The sequence below is a fragment of the Oreochromis niloticus genome, linkage group LG9, assembly GCF_001858045.2.
Source record: "Oreochromis niloticus isolate F11D_XX linkage group LG9, O_niloticus_UMD_NMBU, whole genome shotgun sequence".
NCBI classification, from domain to species: domain Eukaryota; kingdom Metazoa; phylum Chordata; class Actinopteri; order Cichliformes; family Cichlidae; genus Oreochromis; species Oreochromis niloticus.
Genome location: NC_031974.2, coordinates 14673817 through 14698328, shown reverse-complemented (window position 1 = coordinate 14698328; position 24512 = coordinate 14673817). Strand labels below are relative to the sequence as shown.

The 24512-nt window shown below is 40.2% G+C and overlaps 1 protein-coding gene across 4 annotated transcripts in view; it reads left to right on the top strand.

The window, feature by feature from the left end:
* The first annotated feature begins 1466 nt into the window (after positions 1-1466).
* Positions 1467-24512, top strand: part of slc4a2b (solute carrier family 4 member 2b) — a 47798-nt gene continuing 24752 nt past the window's right edge. The window contains exons 1-4 of one of the 4 annotated variants that reach the window (XM_005448996.4): positions 1467-1609; positions 1694-1856; positions 14371-14452; positions 19974-20145. In XM_005448996.4, the coding sequence (XP_005449053.1) occupies positions 20086-20145 (60 nt within the window). In that variant the 5' untranslated portion in view covers positions 1467-1609; positions 1694-1856; positions 14371-14452; positions 19974-20085. Of the gene's footprint in view, positions 1610-1693; positions 1857-14370; positions 14453-19973; positions 20146-23015; positions 23161-24512 lie in introns of those variants that run through there. The other 3 variants (XM_005448997.4, XM_005448998.4, XM_005448999.4) reach the window with 3 other exon arrangements.

Sequence of the window (24512 nt, the reverse complement as noted above, 5' to 3'; positions counted from 1 at the left end):
GAACTATTAGTTAAAAACTTACCATGCTCTGGTGAGGACAAATAAAATAAAACTAAAAAAAAAACTAAAAACAAACTAAAAACAAACAAAAACAAAAAAACTATCTGCAGCAGATGAACAGTATCTGTAAAACACGGTGGAGGTTTTGTCATGGTTTGGGTTGCGTTTCAGCCAGTGGTGTTGGAGATCGTGTAAAAAAAGTGATGGAATTATGAATTCAGAAAATACCAATACCATTTGGAAATAGTTTGACTGGCAGCAGCTTAATTTTTCGGCATGAGAATGATCCCAAACACGGTGGCCATGCAATACAAATACACCCGGATAGTAAAAAAAAACAACAACAACAACAACAACACACACAGCAGAACACTATCAGTAATGGACTGATCTCTCCAGAGCCTGGACCACAACATTAGTAAAGTGTCATAACTCAGCTGTGTAACAAGTCAAAGCTGAACCCAAAAGCAGGACTCAGAAAAAAGGGCCAAATTAGCTTTTAATCTTGTTTAGACATATACAAAGTCCAGAAATCTCAAAACATCTACTGAAATTGAGCCAGGAATCCAAATACTCCAACTCAAAGCATGCAGCGAGGAAGCACACAGCAATGTGGGGCAATACAGGATAAGGGGCGACTCAGTACTCAATATACAGTATACACACACACAGAGAGAAGATAACGAGGGGAAAGGTAACAGGTGGGAACACAGCTGCTGCACAGCTACACAGCTAAAGTAATGCGACAGGAAGAGAAACTCCACACAAGACACAGAAGAGAACAACATTTACGATTATAAAACAGGAAGACAGAGTCAGCTTAACGGGGAGACAAGAAAGGACAAAAAGACAAGTACAGAGACTAAAGGAACAGAATGGGAACAGAAAAGGGAATAATCTAACAAACCTGAAGTCACTGAAAACTAACACTAAACGCAAAAATGACTATAAATTCATATTGTTACATTAGATCATTATGAAATTATGGGCCTGAGATGATTTTTAGTGATCCTAATAAAGGTTTTCTGTCCTTCCTGATGGTTCAACTAAGCATTTTCTGGAAATTGAAGATAAATAAATCGTCATTATTTTAACTTAATGTCATATCGCGCTTGAATCTGCGTAAAATATAAAAATAGGAAACAGAAAACCTTTATTCTTCTTTAATGTTCTTTTTCATCCATACATTTATTTATTTTAACGTCATAAGCATCATAACGGAACGACGCAGTCACAGGCCTTCTTCTGAAATGTGATTCATTGTTCACGCAGGCGCAGCAACTTGTGTTTGAAGAAAGCGGCGACAGCTGCCAAAAGTTGCCTGGATTAAACCGGAATTAGATTGGTGTAACTTCAAACTAAAGGTGCACGATGCAGTATGAAAAGACTCAAGACCTGTGTCTCACAGTAGTGTCACGTTTTTTAATAATTTCGTTGCTGTAGGGTTGGAAAAGTCATACATCTAACGTGACCGTGGCAAATGCACGAATTTGGTGTCAAATTGTTTTAACTTGAAAATCTAACCGGAAGTTGAGATGCTTTTATTTAGGGAGTTTGACGCCGACCGGCTTGAGTGCACACAGAGTTTGGGGTCGAGTACCAGGCACCGGTAAGTAATTAAGCTGTAATCTGTGTGTGAGTGAGAGCTTCACACGACTTTAGCTTTATGAAAAAGCGTCTTTTTTTCGCTCAGAGCGGCGTTTTTTGAAGTCTTTTAACCGGTTTCTACCGACGTCTTGTTCTGCTGTGAAGTGAAGAAGCGGAGCTGACAGCCAGTCAACTGCCACACATGCATGCAAGTGTCCGTTGCCTCCGCCGGTGGATGACTTAGCTTTGTTTCCCAGGTTGTTAACCAGGTAATGTGAAAAAAACAAAGAGGAAGGGGAAAAGTGGTAGAAATGTGGTCGGACTGAGTTTAGTTGATGTCGTGGGAGTTCCTCATCCCACAGACTAGTGCTTTTCACCTCCTGACCAAAGCCACGCTGGTGATTTTTTTTTTTTTTTTTTTTTAAGAGCTAGGATGTTTTTTCAGGTTGTGTCATCAGGAAGGACAGACTGCTTTAAACACAGCAGTGAAGGGAGTGGACGTGTGGACCGTCTTACTCATTCATTCATTCATTCATTCATTCATTCATTCATCCATTCATTCACTGGATCAACAGGAGCATTATTGTCTCTTAGGTCATAAGGGGGAATAGTTAATCCAGATGTCGTCAGTCTGGTTATCTTCCTGTTAATACATTAATCAGTTATTAAACGAGGCATGCCAGCACTGGTTAGCAGCTGTAACAAACTGTTTCATCCTATTTTTGGTTGTTTGTTGTGTTAATCATACACCCAAAAGTTATAAAGTTACAGACTACAGCGGTGCACAGGCTTTGTTTTCTTCCTCTTTTTTTTTTTTTTTTTTTTTTTTTTTAAACATGATTACAGCTTTTTTAAAATGATGTTTAATATATGCACACATGTTGTTTTTCTCTCCTCCTCTGATCTCCAGGGGTCTCTCTGTCTGCCCATCTGCCCTCTTCGTTCTTTTGTAACACTGAACACTAAGTGACTCTGTTCTGCCTCTTAGAATAACGGTTTTTTAGTTAGGATGGAGGAAAACATCCTGTAATAAAGACAAATTGTCAGTTAGAGTAAAAAGAAAAACACATAGTTTAAAAAAAAAAAAGATAATAGATGATGTAAGGACAGTAAGAGGCAGATAAAAAAAGATGGAGAGAGGAGAGGAGATAACAGCAGGTTTAAAAAAACAAACATTGTTTTTAGAAGTGGTTTGGAGGAAGTCGTAGATTTTGCTTTATCTTCTCAGGAAGGTCACTCCAAAGCTGAGATTCCTGATGACGAAAGCACGGTCAATCAGTTTTATCATTCTATTACGTTTGCATATAAATATATAGATAAAGATTCAAAAGAAACATCAAAAACAATAAAATTTAATCTTGAATTTTATTGTTTTTTTGTTTTTTTTCCTTTGTGCCCCCACGGGGCATGGAGCTTTGGGAGCATGACCGTGAATGCACATCAGATAAGACACGTTCTCAGTACACACTCTGTAGACATTTTATTAGGCACACCTTGCTAGTACTGGGTGTGCCCCTTCAGAATCATCTTAATGCTTCATGGCATAGATTCAATGAGGTGCTGGAAACTTTCCTCACAGATTTTGGTCCATGTTGACTTGATATCACACAATTGCTGGAGACATGATAATATGAATATCCTGTTCCACCACATTCCAAAGGTGCTCTGTTCGACTGAGATCTGGTAACCGTGGAGCCCATTTGAGTACAGTGAACTTATTGTCATGTTCAGGAAACCAGTTTGGGATGATTTGAGCTTTGTGACATTGTGTGTTGTCATGCTGGAAGCAGACATCAGAAGATGAATAATCTGTGGTCAGCAACAATACTCAAGAAGGCTGTGGTGTCGAAACAGGCTCAGTTAGTGCTAAGTGATGCAAAGTGTGCCAATAAAAGTATCCCCCCCCACACCATTACACCAGAAGCCTGAAACTTTGATACTAGACAGGATGGATGCTTGAAATAAATTCTGACCCCACCATCTGAATGTGGCAGCAGAAGTTGAGACTCATGAGATCAAGGCAATATGCAAGATCAGTTGGACTTTGCTTTTCTACAGTACGAGTCTGTGGCCAGTGCCATCCTCCATGCCCCTGCATCCTAGGGCAGCAGGTTGAAGGTCACAGAGGCCAACAGACTCAGTAAACTGATCCAGAAGGCCAGTTATGTGTGAGGATGGAGCTTGAGTCTCTAAAAGTGGTGTCAGAGGCAGATGTTAGCCAAGATGTTGGAAAATGCTCCTGGCCAGTCATAGGAGCACGTCCAGTGAGAGACTGAGATTACCAAAATGCAGCATTGAATGACACAGGAAATCATTCCTGCCTCTGGCTATCTCTCTGTACAGTTCCTCCATCTAAAGTACAAGTACACACTGCAATAGCTGCACTTAAATCTGCACATCCTCTACAGAGAGAATAACAAAGTACAGTATGATAAGAGGGGCACCTTGGTTTCAACTATATGTATTTAATTTTGCCTAATGTATTGGGAAATTTGTATTTGGAGCTGTTTTGTTATATTTGATATACTTATTTAATATATTGTATTTAAATTAGTTGAACTAGTTACTGTTCTTACTGTCTAGAAGCAACTGTGACCTCATACTTTTCTCTGATTCTGATGTTTCCAGGCTCCGTTATCCAGCCTTAGTGAGTCTGTGTGAACTGTGAATTGTAGCCTCAGTTTCCTGTTCTTAGCTGACAGAAGTGGTATTGAGCGGGTGCTGCCAAGGTTTGGCATGTTGTACATTCAGATATGCTCTTCTGCATCCCTTGGTTGTAACGAGTGTTTGAGTTTGTTGATTTCAGAAGCTCAACTAAGCATTTTTGCTCAGAGAACTTCCACTTACTGGATAGTTCCTCTTCTGACAGTCTCTGTAAACTCTAAAGATGGGTGTGTGGGGAAAATCCCAGCCGATCAGCAGTTTCTTGGGTATTCTCTTTAGACACCACAGCAAGAAATTACTGAATGATTTCCTGGAGTTATTATACAACATGGCGGAAAATGGCCATGTCCCACTTTTGAAATTTGGCCTGTGCCAATGTTCAAAGGAACAGGTTTGTTTAATTTAGCTTGTTAAGCAAGTCTGTTGAAGAAAATGTATATCTTTGTTGTTTTAAAAAAGACAAACCATTCTAAAAGTTTTACAGCCCTTCAGTCTGAATTTCAAATTGATTTGAGGCAACAGGTACCCCGCCCCTGCAGTCAAGTTCTGGCTAGAGCCAAAAGGAAATCAGCAGGTAATAAAATAATTTCTGTAATCAGTTTTGTTAACTGGGATTTAATTTACTTAAGAATAACAGACATCTAGGCTTATCAGATTATGAGAAATGACAGAAAAATGGCATATTTCTGCCAAATAAGACACGATCTGGTCATTCTTTCATTTGTATTCCCATACCGTGAGATAAATCCTGAGGTATGAGGAAACGGCATAGAAAAGCATTAACCCGTATCATTTGATGCTGTAGCCTGTAAGAAACATCTACCGTTTCTGTAAATGGCTCTCATGCGTTGGTTGCACATGACCAGAGGAGAAATGTTGAATGGCGCTTTGTCATTAGACGTGAGGTTATGTTGCCTTAGACTAATTACTGGAACGAAGCCATCATTTATGTTGTTACTGCCACTTGTGAGTTTCCTGCTGCGGCAGAGCACGTGATGCAAAAGAGGTCTGAATCTGATTTTATCTGGGGAAACAAAGACACAGGAGGGCTCGGTTACAAGTAAAGGTAGTATATTTTTGAAAAAAACAAAGGAAACAGTGATGCTCATATCTGAGGTTAAATACAAACTTAACTTGCTTTTAAAGTGGACCAGGTTAATAGGGATGGGCAACATCCCTATTAAATTCACTGTCAGCGTTGCAACAGAAACTGAGGAAAAATCCATTTCGGCTTGTTTTGTTTCTGGTTTCCACAGATTATGCTGCAGAAAATAAGCTAATTTATGCAAGAAAAAAGAGAAATAAACCCCAGCTTAATCTATCATCTAATTGGATTCATAAATGGATAGGTGTAATTTCAAGTGAATTAATAACTCATGATTATTTGCACCATTTGAAATCCCCAGCTTGGAAACCAGAACTGTTTATTTTGTCTAATGGATGTAAGGACACATGTCCTCTGGCAGGATGGAGGAAGGATGTCTCTTCTGCTGACTCACCAGTATAATCTCTGTGCACTGCAGGTTATTTGAGGAGATATTTTTATTTTGATGTAAGGCCAATACACTGGCTAAACCGATTATCTTTTCCAATAATTAAGTTTAAGTGATATAAACCACAGTGATGCTTTTTTATTTTTTTTTCCCTTAAAACTGTTCAAAACCTGAGGGCTAGATGGAGGAATGTGAAATGTTTGTCTTGGTCAATCTGAACATATTTGATCTTTGAGGAAGAAAAAAGAATAAAATTCCAGAGTGCTTCGATGTCCTTTTGTCCCATAAAGCTCTGCAATGCTTGAACACTTATCAGTGTGATCACAGTCTCAGCTTTTATTTGTTTTCCTTTGCTTCAGTGAAATATGTCGAACAGACTTATTGTGAGCTGGTTTGACAACAGCAGCGTGTTGTGCTTTAGAGGAAAGGGGGGAAAAAAATGCTGAAGGATAAATATTTGAGCAGAGCGTCTCCACATTCCTTTTGTGAATTGGAATTGCTTGGTCATGCAGAAGAGGAGGAAGGAAAAGTGGGGGGATGAGCTGAACGTTTTTATCAGAGCATGGCAGACACTGGATATCTGCTCTGATGCTGATTTGTAAGGAGTGAAAAATGTAGATATTAGTGAATCAGAAGGATGATCTTTAATGTCTAATTTCACACTTTTGCAAATTAGTTAATATGAACACAGTTTTAACCTCCTAGGACCTGGCGTCCACATATGGGGACATCACATTTTGGGTTGTCTAGACCACAATACTAAATTTTGCTCTTGCAAATCGCTTTCAAATGAGCCATATTGCTCAAAGGGGCACAATTGTTGTTTCTCATTTTGTTTTTGTACTCAGGAAAAATGCTGCTGTGTTCAGACACCAAATAAAGAGTTTTGCACATCATTACTCAATTGTGACTTTATAGTATCGAACACTATAAAGCCCAAATAGCAAAAAGAAATTAAAAATGCATGCCATAGAGAGTTTGGGTCTTAGGAGGTTAACTAGAGTTGTTGGGTTACGTGTTGAAGTTCTCTAACCCACCACCATCAGTGCTACACCTGATAATTCAGGAGAGAATACCAAATGTTTATAATTAATTTTCTATAAAGTAATTTAACGCAATTATTTACAGATTCTGGGGAAACTGCATATTTATTATACATAAACAAGTTATCTTCTCAGTTAAATGGCTTTCTACTGTATGGATGGCTGTTCCACTGAAAAAAACCTGGATGGCTAGTGAATATGGATTTCAGACTGCAGCAATGGTAAAAGAAAAGGATGTGGCACTGTAATTATTTTATCTTGATTTTCTTGTGTTGGGCGTCAGTCACACAGGCCTAGAAACCGGTTGGCGATCCCTTGCACAACCTCAGGTTGTTATTTAAAAAAACGACACCCCCCCCCAGTATTCCCCCCAGTTGGCAAGCGGTTGGTTGGCTGTTGCTAGGTTAAATCGGTCACAAAGATGGTGCTACACCAAAAACTTCCCTGTGATTGCGTTGGTCTGTAGCAGGTTGCAGCAGTTGCCTGTAGTTTGCAACTAATTTTACCTGGCAACTACCAGCAACTTCCAGCCAACCATTTGCCAACCGGTTAGGGAATACATGTTTTTTTTTTTCCCCCTCTTGGATGGAGGTTGCCAGGTGGTTGCCAACCAATCTCTAGGCCTGCGTAATAACCACTGTGAGCCCAATTTGTAATTAAAATAATAATCATAAAAAATAATAATTGCATAGTCCCAATCTAAAGGAAGGATTAGGATGAAAGATACTTTCCACTCTCCAAATAAACAAACATGTAGGGATAACACATGATATTAAATAATGTACTACTCATGAAGTGTGGCAGTATCATCAAAAGGCGTTATTACAGTGGCGATGTACATGCAGAGCTCAACACGAACATAAGCAAAGTAGGGTTGTGGAGCTATTCAGCCACTGCACCTCACATGTAAATATTTTTGTAGAGTTGATTTCTTAATGGAGGCAGACGCCTAAACAAGGTGGATACAATGACAAAAATCTCACATCTTTGCCTCAGAAAGAAACAAGCTCTGTGATGGACTTAGCTGAATTGTCTAGTTATCCAATCCAAAACCACATTCTGCTACATGTTATGCTGAGACTGCAATAAGCAATAAAAAGAGAAGCTGGATGAACTGAGTATTATATCCTCTCTGCATTATTCCAAACCCGTTTTTCTGCATTATGTTTTTTTTGTAATAATTTATCAGGGGTTCGTAGCTCTTCATGTTTGTTTTACCTTCCCCTTGCAGATAAACAAGCATGCTGCTTTTTCCATAAACATATTAATCCTGAAAAATGTATCTGAACCTAAACACTGTTATTTTTGTCTTGTTTATTATTTGGAACCATGGCGTTCACTTGCTTGGCTGTTGCTCGGCTCTATCCTGCTAATTTGCATTTAATTATCGTTATGTGATTTGGCTCTAGACGTTGGAATGTGCATTGTTAGGCCTGCTGTACTCTTACATTAAAGCTCATTAAGTTGTCTGCAGACTGTAGTTTCTTGGGAGCATCTAAACCAGACTAAATATGATCTGGTTTGGCATCCTTTCCGCTCCTCTTGGATCAATCTTTGCCTTCATCATGCTTTCCCAAGCAAACACAAGTTCAAATTTCATTCATTTTCTCAGTCTTTACTGGCAAAGGTTTCCCAAGTTGTGTTGCCAGCCACACAAACGTAATCACATTACGTTGTTTCCCAAGAAATGAATAAATGGCTGACTTGTATTTGGCATAGTGTGAGATTTATTTATTTATTTATTTATTTATTTTTTAGGGCTTTGTTTTGGGTCTGGGAGTCCAGGGGATATTTTATTCCCCTCCCCTTTCTAAGTCTCAGGAGAACAAGTGGTTATTCTAAGTGCACCGGGTCACAGCTTCACAATTGCTGTTTTTCTGTGAGAGCATGGCTTTTGTGTAGCTGGTGCAACCTGAGCAGCCCTTGATGCAATTTTGGGAAGGAGAACCACACCCTAAGACTACTGGAGCTGGATAGGACCAGTCTCGGGTGGCTCCAACTCGTCTTTTCTCCATTATTACACTGTTGTGTGCTTTTTTTTTTTTTTTTTTTTTTTTTTTTTTTTTTTTTCTTCTTCTTTATATTACTATGTGCAATCCAGCATTGTAATTACATTGCTGCAGACAAGGTGCTTTATCTCACTATTCACTGCAGTAGAATACGAGAGAACCTTCACAGTGCTAGCTCAGTGGTTTTATTACAATCTGATATGGGTACTTTGAGACCAATACCACAATTGCTGTTGGAGGCTGTTAGAGCTGCAAAAATCAATATCTTCTTAATAACAGAGGATGAAATGGGTGGATAATATGAACACTGCCTTTTGGTCCCTTTGGCTCTTTATGGCTTTTTAACATTTTTATTGTTTTTACTTTTCAAGCTTGTGACTGGTTGTTTTGGCTAACCACTGACTCCTTACAAACTAATATCTAGATATAAGATGAAAACATAGACACGTATTTTACTTTGTATGTTTATTAGAGCCTTGCTACTTCCTGTTGACTCTTTTTGTTTTTGTTTGTTTTTGTTTGCTTTTAAGGAGGAGGACAAAGAGTGGAAGCTTTTGTTAATACATCCCTTTTATCTCTATAAACAGGGAATAAAGGTCAAACAAGGATTTAAAAAAAAGACCCATTTCATGTTGCTTGGATGCATTGTTCAGTTTCCATGCCTCCTATTTATAGCAGAAACATTAAGTCTTTGCAGCCTTTTCTAACTTGCTGAGTCTTGGGTTGTTTCAGTTTTGTGGACACTGATATTCTTCAAGTAGAGCGAAGACTTGCTTCTGTTTTAGCCTGCCGCTGTGTCTCGTATACCCTAAGCCTTTCTGAGGTATGTGAATGCTTGAGAGATGATTGCGTTCTCTTTTCTGGAGGAGAGAACGATAGACTGGCTGGGACTCAGCAGTCTCTGAAATCTCTCTTCACCCCAAAGACAGGTGCCGTTTCAGCTGCAAGCACAGCCATTTGCTCCCTTAACCCTCTGATGGGAGTTTGATATAAGATGTGTGTAGATTGACTGAGAGCAGCTGTTCGCTGTGTTAGACTGGAGCTCTTCCAGTGACTTTGTGCGCATAACAAGCATAGTCATGCTGAAGTCTCTGGACCGTGCCAAACCCTGAGTGAAGCTGGTGTGGCCACTGGGCTGTGAAGAGATGTCTACATGTTACAAAACTCAGGAGTTGGCGGGGTCACTTCTAAACTGCTGAGCTATTTTAGGCTAAAACACTCAGAGGCAACTGAGGGAACGCTATCAACACACCAGTGCCAAATCCCCATAGAGATCCACAGGCAGGGCAGCTGTCAGAGGTATACAGCTTCATCAAGGTCAGTCTCTGCATTACAAGGCAGCACAGGGGGTCTGACTGCTGTAGTGAACCTCTGTGTTAATGCAGTCTTTGCAAGTCCAGCCTCAGCTGCATCACTTCAGTGTGTTTGTGTGTTTGTATGACTAAGTATTTTGCCTTGTGTTAAACTTGAATGGAGAAAAGAATTACAGGAAGCTCAGGGGAGTTTTCCGAAATGTGCTAACACTTCAGATAAAAGGCAGCTTGTCGTCGTGCAAGAATTCTCATCAAATGTCAGTTTTGTGTTTGCTTTCATGTTTCGACCGAAGTACAGATTTCTTTATTTAGTCCAGCTTTTGAGCCAAATCTGGCTCGGTATATTAACCTAACATTAACTTGACATATATTCTGTGCAGGTTGGTGATGTGATGCAAGCTTCTCATTTGGTGGTTGCGGTTAAGAAATAACTACCTGTTGTCCATGCATGTATGAAGTCGCACCTTTTTAGAGCTGACCACAGTGGATAATGCTGTTATTACTGAGGAAAGCCCCAGACTTTGAAGTGGCTTTAATTTTGGCTTTCTTTCCCCCGCAAGATATGCATGTGACTCCGCAGTGAGCTTACATCCCCGGAGACAAACAACTATACCTCTCACACACACCCTCCGACTTCTGCTGGCGTTCGGTTTTTCTTTAGCCCTTAGGCTGATATAAGCTTATGTGGAATGTGGTGCTTGATTATTTGGTGAATGGATAAGCAACTTGTTTAGATCACAGGGTTGTTCTTTGCTCGCTGCAAAACACAATTAATGTGGCGGCTTTTGTGACTTTAGGTGGGATTAATTGTGTAATGGTGTTGATTCTTCCATAACATGAGGTTTTTTTTTTTTTTCCATTGCCAACTGTGCTGCAAAGCTGTGGCAGGCCAGGGGAAAACATAAAATAAAATGATATTTGTTTATTAATTTCAGCACCCACTGTTTACATGTTTAGATGAAAGCTATTACCCTTTAATAATTAAAGAAGAAAGGAAGAGCTGCGTGGCTGATCTGACAGGTGCTCTTTAGTGAAACAGGTAGACGTTTAAAGAACAACATTTCAACATCTCATTTCTTTCTGTTTTGCTTCCAAGGAGGCAGACTTCCTGTAATCTTTAAGCTGTCTTGAGAAGTAGATTCTGAAGGTTTAAAAAAAAAAACATTTTTCGTGGGCTACTTTTTCACTCATTTTCAGTTCAGTTTTTGTAGCTGACTATTTGTATAGGAAGGATTTTATTTATTTATTTTATTATTTATTTATCTTTTTCTAAAGCCACTTAACACTGACCTATGACTCATTCAAGCATAAAGGCACCTGACTCAAGGGATGAATCAGTGTTGTGTCTACATACAACAGACAATTTAGATACAATTCAAAACAATTGTATCTTTAGGCACTGTCACAAAAACGCATATCTTGTTCCCACTTCTTTAGGTGATTCTATGAAAAATGCCGAAGATAACAGTTTTAGAGACCTAAAATAGTGTTTTTCCATCAGGAAAGTGAAGAGATGACACAGGACCTGAGAGATGCTTCTGGTCCTTCAGTTGGTCCATCTACTGTTCATTGAAGCGTCATTAGAAATGTTCTCAGTGGAAGGGTGGCTGTCAAGAAGTCATTCTTAAGGAAAAGAAGTGGGGAGGTTGAAGTATGCCAGTTAGACAGGAACTGGACTGAAAATGAACTGAACAAAACTGGATCAAATCATTGCACCTTTTTCTCATTTGCCTGGTAAAATCTAAAGAAATGAGGGATGGCTTAACACATTCTCACAGTTCTGTACTAATTATTGTTATGCAGATATAACCATAGGGAACGACTAAAGCACTCTGTCTTCGCGTAAAATAATATTTTAAATGTATTTTTCAAACAAATGGGCATAAAGAAACAGACCAATGTGTCTTCATCAGGGTCTGAAAACCAGGTGTGGGTGGCGAAGTAGAAACACCTGTAGTAAATAACCTGCAGAGGGCGCTAGAAATAAAAGCAGAAGTTTCATAACCCAAACGAGATGATCATAAACGATAACAAGAAAATAATCTGTCTAGTTCATGTCCCTCAGAACTGCCTCTCATGTTCTTTGCCATCTTTGGTCACCTGTTAAGTTTGTGTGTCACATGACTTTGTTTCACCCTTTTTAGGTTGAGAAAGAGATTTGTCATGGATATTTTGAGAACAAATACATGGGAAGCACTGTGTGCAAACCTCATGTGACTTTGATGCTAGAAAAACTGGAGAACCGCAAAATATTCTTGTGTGGTTTGACTGTTTACTGGGTCGACCAATTACGAAACACTTTATTTATTAATTTATGTTTTTAGAGAGAGAGAGAGAGAGAGAGAGAGAGAGAGACCGTTTGTTGTGAAACTTGGAGCTACCCTTATGAATGGCCCCTGAGATGCTAGATTAGACATGCATTCATTGTCCTCAGCGGTTGACTTCCACCGACTTTAGAAATCCCCTCATGTTTCCTCTCCAACGTTCACGAGTTTGACATTTGTGGTTTTGAAGTAATGTCTCAGCAACGATTTTTGGATGGACTACATTCAGGTTTCCTTTACGATTACCTGTAATTGCTTCGGTGATTCCCCTCATGTTTCATTTAAAACATTAATCAGATGATATTAAACTGACTGAAAAACAAACAGTATGTACACAGAGTGTACCCCTACATTTTTTTCCCCACCTTGGTTTGTTTATGTACAAAACATTAGTGTTAGTTAGCCGTAATATTGCCACAATCTCAGTGAGATAAAGGATGTGGGTCCAGGCAGATGATGAATATAGGATAGCAATGGTGTCTCAGCACGCAGCTGGACAACAAGTGAGAAAACATCATCAGTAACTTCCATGGTGCCGATTGGCTAATTGCCGGTCACTAATTACCCATAAGCCTTAGCTGTACTTTGTGTTGCCCATTGTAAACATGCTAGCATCCTCCAAACTGTTCCCCCCCCCCCCCAAGTTTAATGTTAATATCAGTATGCAAACATGCCAGAAATATATTGGCTAATTTTGTTGTGTTATTAATTTAACCTTTGAGTTTAACATGTTAGGATCATGCACAGTATAAAAGACGAAGTTAGCCACTATTACTTCACCCACTGGTTAGTGAAGTCCCATTAGGCTTGAGTTGAGCATTTTCAGCGTTGCCATCATGACATGACAAGCAGGTCTATGACAATGACACCAGGAACATGAGCATGCATGTTCTGGATAATCCTCCGAGCAACTGAGTCCATAAACCCAAGAGGAAAGTGTTTACTGACGTCACAGAGCAAGTGTTTTCCCAGAGACTTCTGCACAATCAAAAATCTTTTTGCAACCGGAGGAGTTGGAGAGGTGAGGTCGGACGTGTGCAGAGGAGGGATAGTCGATGCTGACTATGGAGCTTCCAGAGAGCTCCATATTCCATATGAAGAGGAAGACTGCAGAAGATTCATTGATGTAGTGGATGGGGTTCATGCAGAGGGTTTGTGTGACAGGAAGATGCTGAGGATAGGGCTAGATGGAGACAGATGATCTGCTGCGGTGAATCCTAAAGGGTTAGGCAGATTTAAGGCACTTCTGTACTGTCTGTGAAAAAGCACAAAAACATAACCTGGAGGCTGGAGCCTGAGGATATATCTACAGTAACTCTTAAATAACACTTCAGCTGCTCAAAAGTATGTTTACCCCTCCTAACTTGCTTCTAATCATTGTTTTCTTTTTTGTGTGTGTGTGTGTGTGTCAATTATGGGTTATTTGAAATTTTAAGGTCTCTAAAATAAAAAAGCATAGCTAAATTGCAGAAAATCACTGTTTAGTTTTAGCTGAACTGGTCACAGTTAGTGGCAGGCATATGCAAGTCTACGTCACAAAGGCAAAAAATTGTCAAAACATCCAACTCCCCTCGTTCGGTTTGTTAAAGAGAGATATTGATCGCTGCATTTCCACTTTCTGCACAAGGGTGTGTGTGTGCGCGCGTGTGTGTGCGTGCGTGTTTTTGTGTGTGTGTGTCTGAGCAGCCGCCTCTGACTCAGTGCTGAATGGGTCCTAGAGTCACATGGCTACATGTCAGCAGGCTGGAGGAGGAAACGTAATCCTGAGGAGGAAGGCTGCCGTTATCAGTCTGTGCATGTTGGTCTGAGAGGGCATTCAGCTCGACGAGACACTCCACATCTCTAACACGCTCTCTCTCCCTCTCTCCTTCTTTTTTTTTTTGTCTCCCTATTTGTCTCCTCTCCCTCTGTTTGTTTTCTCCCTGCACTCTGATCAGCCCCGGGTCTGTCTATTCACAGCAGAGTTCAGAATTGCACTACAATGTCTGCGGTGGCTTCTCTGCAGTAAAGCACACAAAGGTATGGTACAATCAATGATCTTTTTTTTTTTTCTGCTTCTTTAACAGTTGCTAGGTTTTCAACTATTTGCATTTGTCACGTTTGTATTTATTTTTTACAGATTATTGATTTTGCCATTCATTTTTATTTGGTTTATTAATTCATTATTCATATGGGCTAGTGCTTAGAAGAGTAACCTGATCTGTTATTTGTCAAGTCTAATCCTTCCTGATAATGAAACATTTGAGGTGAGATTAGAGCTGACTCAGGGTTCAACCACAGTGATCTGTAGCCAGCTGTAAACAAATCAAAATATGTTCCACAGATTATACAGTTTGAGGAAGGAGGGAAGGTAAGGGGGAGAAAAACAAAAAAACAACAAAAAGCCCTTTAAATGATCTTTAAATGAGCTCTCTTGTTGCCCACTTGTGTTTCAGTAGCACAAACATGTTTTTCCAGTGTTGTAAATCCTAAATTGGTGCCTTCAAAGGACACATTTTAGGACCGGATTGCTTTCTAAGTGCTGTGGTTAAATCAGAATTTGACCATTTGTGGCTACATCAAAAAACGGATGTAATTTTTCTAAAGTGTTTGTCGCTTCGCCCACTTTAGTTCTTTTTTTCCCTTTCTTTTTTTTAAGTTATTTTTTTTTTAAAAAAGGTTAATAATATAATAATAGGTTAGCAACAGTCAGTGTTTCAGGAAAAAAAATGGTGTTGTCTGTTCAAACCTGCACTGTCAGCTAAAGGAAAAGCTCTGTTCTTTAATGAAACCTCATACTTCTTCTTTCTTCCCTGTCATTGTCCTGCTTTCATAAGTACAGGCCAGTGTATTGGTTGAGGTTTGGACATTGTGATCAAGCTTCTATTTCTGTGCACGGGCATTTTTATTGGCAGCGTGCACATTTTATTGAACTGTTCTTTAATTATGCTTTGTTTTTGATAGAATTTGTAGATGTGCACGGAGTCTGCGGTCGGCGCTCACGTGCCAAGCTGCCAACTGAAGCCGGGCCCGGCCGCGGCGTCTTGACAGAACGTTGGTTTAAAGCACATGTGGGCTTTTGTCGTGGGTTTTATTCTGGCTCATAACCTCCGTCTCGTCGTCTGACTGTCTCGTTTATTTATGAGGGCAAGACATAGGATATTTTTAACCTTTTGTTTGTGATTAACACAAACGGTCAAATGACATCAAAGTGGAAGACGCACAGGTGCAGAATAAGCAGTTTGTAGGTCTGTATAAGACATTTTTAATATTTCTGAGATTTTCTTTTGCTGAACCGTCCGTTCTTGACTCCTATTCCAAAGCTCTGCCTGTTTCCTATAACCTGCTGTCTTCAAGGATCCCATTTACCCATAAATGTGTCTGTGATATGCATCAAGTGGTAGGGAACTCTTCCTCACAGAAAAGTTAAAAAAAAAATATAGAGGGATTTCCATCAGGAATGGAAATTTACAACATACCACAGAGCCAAAGAGTCAGGTACATTCATACACTTTGGGAGCGATGAGTCATCACAAAGTACACATCTGAGATCCAAATAAAGAGAAAATGTCAAACTCTCATCACTCTCCCACTCTGTTATCGTCTTCTCCTGAAAGTAGGATGCAGTCTTTGGAGATTTACAGATTAATCTAAGGTGTAATCAAGAGCAAAGGAAGCGTTCGTTTTTGGGATTTATTGCAGTCTTGCTTTAGAAACTATAAAATAACATGTTACATGTTACACCCGCTTGTTTCCTGTAAAAATCTGATTCAAGTTAATACTGGGTGTGACCCCTTTGAAGGTACAATAGGCACACATAAGCATTAGGTACTTAATATGTTTGAGGATCTTGAAGAATTGGCTTAATTTCTATTGTTTTTTTTTAGGCTGGGGCAGTGACTTCTCTAATAAGTAAGTAATCCCAAATTGACTGGATGATGCTGACATCAGTAGTCTCTGGGGGGGAAGACCATCTGTTGCAGGGATACTTATAATCCTGTTGGTCTTCCATTATGTTGCTATATGCTTAGGGACACAGTCAAACTGCACATGCTGAAGAAAAAGTGTAAATGTTAAATTCTGAAGCGGTAATCTCCTGGTTGGCACAGTGCTTGTATAATAAAAAGTATAAAAAACTAATCATCTTTGTACGTCACTTCAGAAATGATCAGGTTAGTGTCTTAACCACAGATGGCATGAAAGACTTAGCCACAGCTGATGTCACTCATTGATGTTGAAAGCTCAACTTTAGTGTTTTCTCGAAGTTACCTTATATGGATGAAAGGGTGGAGTGCCATTTATCAGCTAAAGCTAGAGGGCTATAGAGCAATCTGCATCTGTAATCTCTATGGGTGCAATGCTTAGATGTGCTCAGTAACAGGCTAATAAAACACAGAACACTTTCACTTACCAGTCGGGGCACCTGTCAAGCAAAATGATATTTAAATTTAGAAGTCAGGTGGAAGTTGTTGTTTTTTCTTTTTTCTTTTCTTAAATAAATTAAAATTTCTTTATTACTTATAAATTAAATTTAAACGTGATTTTTATGTATTTTATTCTTGCACCAGGTTATTTATTTTTGAGCCAGCCTCTAGTGACCCTTATAGGAACTGCCGCTTTTGTTGCTCAGCAATGGCTTGATTCAACCCCCCCCCCGCTTTAGACGTTGCCCTTTGACCAAGACTTGCTATATTTAAAAAGAAAAAGGGGGGAAAAAAAAAAAAAAAAAAAAAGAGGCATTCAAACAAGGCTGAGTCTTAGTTCAGGCTACAGCAATTTAGTATTGTTTCTGAGTATGAAGTCTTTGGGCCTACTATAAATCCAGGCTTACCACTACAAGCCCGTCGATACAGCTGCAAAGGCTCAGTAACGCAGAGGCCATTTTCATTGAACGCAGCACATCAACAAATCCAACTGCTATGCAAACCAAACAAGCTCCAGGTGGCTAGAGCGCATTTAAAATGAGCAATTCAAAATGTGATTAGTCATCGGGGCTAAAGAGGAGAGGCACCATGCAGGTTATTCGATTCCCTTGAAAGGTCAGCATCCATTATATTATCATTATAGTATGGGGGTTAGTTAATGCATGTGGCGTGTTTACCTTCCATATCTGTGAAGGCTCCATTCATGCTGTATTTGCATGGTTTGGATTGGTGTATGGTGCCATTCAAACAAGCACTTTTCAGGGAAGGCCTTCCTCGTTCCAACAAGGTAATGCCAAACCACATTCTGCATGTGTCATCAGTCTCATTGCTGCTTACTGACCTTTCACCAAAATAAAACATTTGGCACATAATACAAAGGAAGCCTGACTAGCTGAGTAGCTAGAGTCCTATATTAAGCAAGAACAGGAAAATTGGCTGGTAAAGTTTCCTCAGTTACCAAAAGTATTGTTCAAAGAAGAGGTGATGCAACATGCTCCTGTTTAGCCTTTTATGAAACCTGTTGCTTTAACAGGTTTCAAAGTGAGAATATACCTTTCAAAAAAGTAAAAATTTACAATTCCAACATTTGATGTGCGGTCTTTGACTTCCGTTTACAGTTTACACACATGGTCCTAGTATTTCAGCTAATTTGGTTGTATTTGAAGCTTTGGACTTGGGTCTGGTCCACACATACACATTGTTCAGCTGTTAGAAAGAAATCCGGAAACCACTTGTTCCATTTCTTTCTATAAGTTTACAGCTCCTACTGACAGGCATCTGTCTGTTGCTGTTACCTTTTTCCTGTTTTCATACTTACTTCCTCCCTGAAGGAAAGATTTCCCAAAGCTTTGTGTGCACATTTAAAGGCCGTGACTAAGTCTAACACGGAAAAGTTTTCAAGTTTAAAAAGAAAAAAAATTCCATCCTCCTCATCTAAAAAACTTTTTACAAAGTACCAGACTCCTGGATGACTCTTGGAAGACCTGATGGATTTCTTCCAGGAGGGAAAAGGAACACGCTGACCTCAGCACTTATCAGTGCCTTTTTCAGTTCCTGCACAAGGGACCCACCAGTTTTCTTTTATTCAGTCCTCCGAGTGTACCTGATGGCAGACAGAGGACCACGTTGTTTCTTAACCTACCTGCTCGAAAAGACAACGGCAGTCGTTCTTATTGTTTTCCTTTTCTGATCATTATTGTTATCCTAAAGGTATGATTACAGACGTGCCCTAAGGTGGATGAGCTGGTTCCCATAGTTTTCGCCCAGAATCCCAGGGTTTGGTAACTTTATCCCTGTGTAGCCAGCTCTGCCTCCTCCACTGCGGTGGGGTCTAGGTTTACTGAGAAAGTAATTTTCATGCACGCCCAAAGCTCAAACTCAGGCGGACTCTTTTATTACCACTGCCGCACGGATGGGATTATCTCAAACTATGCATGTAATTAACATTTGGTGCAGTGAAGTACTATCTTTGCTAAATCCTCGTCCAAACAAAAGTTCAAGTCTGCCTTTTAAATTCAATTTCATGTCATTGATTGTACTTCAGTGAAACCTCTATGAAATCGCTCACTGCGAACAAGGTCAGTGATATGATTGCGTTCAGGCACCAAGGAGGCTTATCATTTCTTTGATAGCTGCTGTCAGAAAGCCAGCGCGGCCAGGTTTGGCAGAACATGAACCCAGAGAGGACCCTCCTGCTGCTCTGCTCTGGTAATAATGTTGCAAGTGGGAAACTTTTTTTTTTTTTTTTTTTTTTTTAAGGACTCTTTGGGTGCCTGATATATACAAAAGTAACCAGTTTGCTTCATTTGGTTAAAATGTTGCTTGATCTTTTGTAGCCCGACAATATGGTTACATTTTACTGTAGTGGTTTGTTTCTTTTTTCCTGGTGCTCAAGATGGCATCTTTAGGTTTCTTGCTTTCACCAACAGCCAATGGCATTCAGGATACGCTTAGAAGAAGTCAGAAGCACGTCATTTTGCAACTTTTGACTTAAAAAAATCTAATGACAGGAACAATTAACTTTGTATGTGTCTGAATGCCTCTTCAATAACATTTTACATACTCTCTACCTATGATTTTCATGTGTATCATACGTGACCATACGGAGACTCGAGAATGACGGAGGTTGGCTGAGGCACGTGCTGCCGCTTATCAAAGGCTCCTCTTCATAGTAGCATTAATGTTATCTGGCTCTTATCTTATCGAGCTGAAATGGTCAACGACCTTGAATGGTAGTTGGGAAGCTCTGCAGGGCTTCAGGGCAAGAATCAAATTTGGAAAAAAAACAAAAGAAAGATGTAGTTTCGTTCTCTGAAGTTGTTGCCTTTTTTATGGCTCAAATATAATGCGTTACATTCTGCTTCATCATAAAAGTGACCAGTTTCAGTCACTGTGAAGTAAAGTCCGAGGAATCAAAAGCACCTCCCACCCTCCACCACCCAGGGTTGATTCACTAGGACAATTCACTATTTGACCTTGAAAAAAGTTTAAAGCTGAAAATTTTCATTTAAATCTCAAAAATATCTTCACCCTCATTCCTCTAAATTTGTATTCGGAGGCTTTTTCACTCTTGTTCACCTTGAAGTTTTAAATCTGTCATCATGTGATCTAACTCCCTGATCTGCATCTGGCTCCAGGTTATGCTGCCCAAAAGCTGTCTGAGTCCCAGTGAGAAAGAGAAGGGCTAAAGCCGCACCAGTCTAAACCAGCTTTCCAGCGCCTCTCCAGCAACGACTCTACTGCAGAGCCATGAGCAACCCCGATGCTCCCAGCCAGGTTACGGACGCCGTGGCTTCGGTTATTCACGGAGTAAGTACGCACGCCCACATGCACAAAAGCTTTAGCCTGCCCTTCCAGGTCAGGCTACACCATCGCTGGCCACATGATAAAGGATATGAGATAGTGGCTCTGATTTAAAAACCACATGAAATCCTGCCAATGCATTTAGTTTAGCCTTTCCTTAGTTTGGTCTTTTCCTATCAGTTCTCCTTGTGCTGGATTTATGCTGCATCAGCTTCCTCTGCCCTCTCTGGCATTGGAGTGTGTATTTTGGACAGTGATGTTCCCTCCAGTGCAAATGTAGTAACATCCAGTTCCCTGCCAACATACAGCAGCTCTGACTGCAACAGAAAAATGTTCAGAAATGTTCAGAGAGCAGCTCCTGTTGAAATCACCCTCTTATTAGAAGACTGGAGAATATCAGCAGGCACACAGCTAAATCATTTTCCTTCCTCTTTTCTTAAAGTTGACATTGTTGAAAACAAGCACCTAATGAGAGTTGATTGTGAGGCTGCTGGTGGGGCACGAGTTGATAAACATGACTGGCAAAGGCCTGAAGGCAGCTGGTCAGCAGCCAAAGAAAGCAGAATTCCTCCACAGAGGTTCTCAACAAGGTCCTCTCGTGATTATCTTGCTGCAGCAGAAAATAATCAAAAGCCTAAAGTCAAAATCCAGCCATGAATACTCTCATATTGCTAGAGCTGATCCGTTTATGACTATGGCTTGTAAATTCCAGGCATACGTTCAATTTCATACCAGGAAATATCCGGATTGCGGTTTTAACTGTTTTACCCACCTTTCCCAGGAGCTCTTGTTCTTTTAAAATTAAGCTAAAGATTCTCTATCTTTCCCAGAATGGCAAGCCATATTTTTGATAACTGTACTGTGAATTATATGTGCAGCTAGGTAGAAATGGGAAAACGTTTATTTCTGAATAACCTGTCATAAAGGCCACTACTGACAGAGAGTACACGTTCATCTTCTGCCGTTGTTTTCAGTTTTTCACAGCAGAACCAATCGAGAAAATCCCGGCTTAACCTTAGCTTTGGACGTCATTTAAAATGTTGCACAAACTCTTCAACTACCCGGGAACTAGACAAAGGTTTAATCACCAGGCATAAACACTTTCAAGTCGAATCTCACCAGTTAAGGCAGAGAATTCAAAGCATTTAGATTAAATTGGATCCACTAAACTTAATTACTGGTGCAGGAATGATGTGAGATGTATAATCCATTTAACTATATGCAATATGTTTTTGGCATTTTTGCACATATATATCTATATATCTCTCTCTCTAGAGAGAGGGAGAGGGGGGGAGGGAGAGGGAGATTTACATTAGTGGATGTGAAAAATCTTCTCCTCCTCCCCTAGCATCCCCTTAGTCAGTGTGAGTCAGTGGACACTGACCGCCATGTTAAAATGGCCAAATTACAATACTGAAAAACATTTTTACAGCCTGATGGGGGAAAATAAAGCAATTTTGGTTACTATTGATAGTTCCCACCTGCGTCATAACAACTGCAGATTCATCCATCATCTACCAGTTATCAGGGTCAAGCAGAGATGCAACACATCGCCCTATCCCTGGCCATGTCCTTTTAATCTTCTGGGGGACTCCAAGGTGTTCCCAAGCTAGCCAAGAGATGCAATTTCCACTGCATGTCCTTGGTTTGCCTAGGGGCCTCCTCCCTGCAGGACGTGCTTGTTTCCCCTCACCTATGAGGTGTCCAGTCACCACAGCTGGCTCCATTTGATGTGGAGGAGTAGCGGCTCTACTCTGAGCTCCTCCTGAATGACTGAGTCTCTAAGGGAGAGCCCAGAGGAAGATCATTACCGCTGCTTGTTTCTGCAGCCTCATTCTTTTAATCATTACCCACAGCTTGAGGCCTTAGGTGAGGGTAGGAATGTGCATTGACCGATAAATCGACAGCTCTCACTCGGTTCTCTCCACCCCAACAGACTGGTGCAGCATCCACATCACTGCAGACGCTGCACTAATCTGTCTGTCAGTCTCCCGCTTGCACATTAACAAGACACTGAGATACTTGGAGCAGCAACTCATTGAACTGCACCCATTTCCAGCTGTGCCAGGATTCTACAACTGTAATGGGTGGATTTTTTTTTTTTTTTTTTTTAATATCCAACTCTTCCTTGAGTTATACTACTAAGGCTTAAATTTAGGGATGTTGCTGCTTTGATTGACAGGTATGCCGAATCGGGTAAGCTTTGCCAGTCAGTGAACTGGACCTCTCAACCATGTATGTGCTGCTGCATTTAAGCATTTAAATGAAGTCATCTTACTAATATTATACCTCACTGTGGATAGATGGATGCATACCTTTTTGTATGACTGTTTATCTTAAATCCTGCACAGCTCACATCTAATCAGCGCTTCAGGATCAGATTAGTTCATGATAGTGCAAAAAAAAAAAAACGTAATAAACTTCCTGTTCCTGTCAAAGTGAAAAGTGTAAAATGCCGTTTATTTAAAAGCAGTAAATTTCTAATGCAGTGCCTTTAGATGCACATAGACATTCAGTTTGTGTATAATACCAAAGGCATTAGTCGCTGTGAAGAACATGGTGCAAAGGGTGGAGCTCCTGTGTTCATTTACAGCACTCTGCATGTCTTTATTATATTTGTACTTAGTAGGTTTATGGCAGTCAACAGTCTTATTGAGCCTGTGATCCATAATTTCTGTTGGCTGTGAGGAGATTTGCTGGTTGGTAGCACAAAGATAAAAATTCTTGCCTTCTGGGTTAATTATTAACTCCCGAGCGGTGTGTGTGGTCAAGGAGTGGTCAGGTACTCCAGTCTGAATCTTAAGTGCTGACAATTTGAAACTAATGTCAGTGGTTGCCTTCTTCCTGCCGTGAAGATCGGCCCTGGTCACGTGACTGGGGCAAACTGAAATGGAAGCGCGTTGCCTTCTAGGAAAGGAGTCAGCACTTCCTTGAGACAGGAAAACCAAAACTGTCTCTGTGAATTTCACATCGCAATAACGGCTGTAATGTCATTTCATGGACTTCCTGTACTCGTATAAGGTGAGTTTGCGCATAGACTTGAAGTAACACGTGGTTTAGTGACTGTTTGTGTGACATTTAGGCTTAATCTTATCTTTCCCTGCTGGTTGTTCTTCATTAGACTAAATGCTGCAAACAGAGATTGTTTTAAATGTTGTCTGACTTTGCTTCTTAAAGTAAACCTAACCTCAGCACGATCCCTCCAGCTGGTTAATGTTCAGTCTCGTTCTTGAGGGTTTTTTTTTTTTTCGATGCCCAGCTGCTCATTTCCTTTTCTCCTTAGGCTGCAAAAATAGAAGTTAAGATGACATGAGGAAGTAATTATTAATGCGTGACTAGTTGCAGATAGTCACCCCTCAGATGGTCAGCAGTCAGATTATGAGAGGTTTCTTCACAGGGGGTTACAGAGATTTTTCTAGTGGTTGTAACTAAACCACAACGAGTTAACTGCTAATTTACAAAGCAAACAAGGAAATAAACCTAAAATGCTGCAAAAAATGTTCTTTGGGAGCTTTGATAAAGAAAATAACGGGGCAAGTGTTGTGGCAGCATTCTGTTACGTCTCTCCCTGCACAGGAAATTGTGAAGTCACGGTTTCTTGCAGAACATCTGCTGGTTGGTGACCCCCAGCCAACCTGTGGCAAATGATAAAATTTGACTGTATCAGATGTACAGGTAGCGACCATTTACCTCAATAAAACAGTTATACTGGCTCTATTACTCCCACACATATCATCTTTGAGAGGTTAGAAATGCTAATAGGGTTGTGACAAGTCAACTCATTAACTCACTCCCTTCTGCTCCTGCTGCTGCGCAGGTCACTTTATTAGTAATGTAAACAGAGAGCATGGAGAAATGGCTTAGTCAGTCCACATCAGCAAATCAGCTGAGTCAGTGTTATGATTATTGGGGAGGATCCTTTATTTTCTCCCCTGTAATAGTTGTGTTATAGTTTTCACGTCTGTGAGCCTCGTTGGGTCCACTTTAGTTTAAGTGACGTAGAGTTTGTCATCAGTGATTTTGAGAACTGCCGGTTTAGACTATTAAATGGGAAATGTTAACTTAACTTGGGCAAAAAAAAAAGGTAAACAGTGGAAGTTTAAAACTGCTCTGTCTGATAAATATGATGCTAACAGCTGGTTAACTGGGGTTAGAATAAAGACATGAAACTGGGAGACTAGCCGTCTTAAATGCACTGCTTTTGATTCCAGAACATAAAATAAGGCTTCTGGCGGCGGTATGGGATGCACTAGATTGTGGCATTAGTTTGAGAGGTCTGTCACTTCCATCATTTCACAACATTCAAGAGTCATGTTCTAATCCAGTCTTTTCCAATACTAATCAAGTAGGGTTTCTTGCTTAAACTGCTAAAT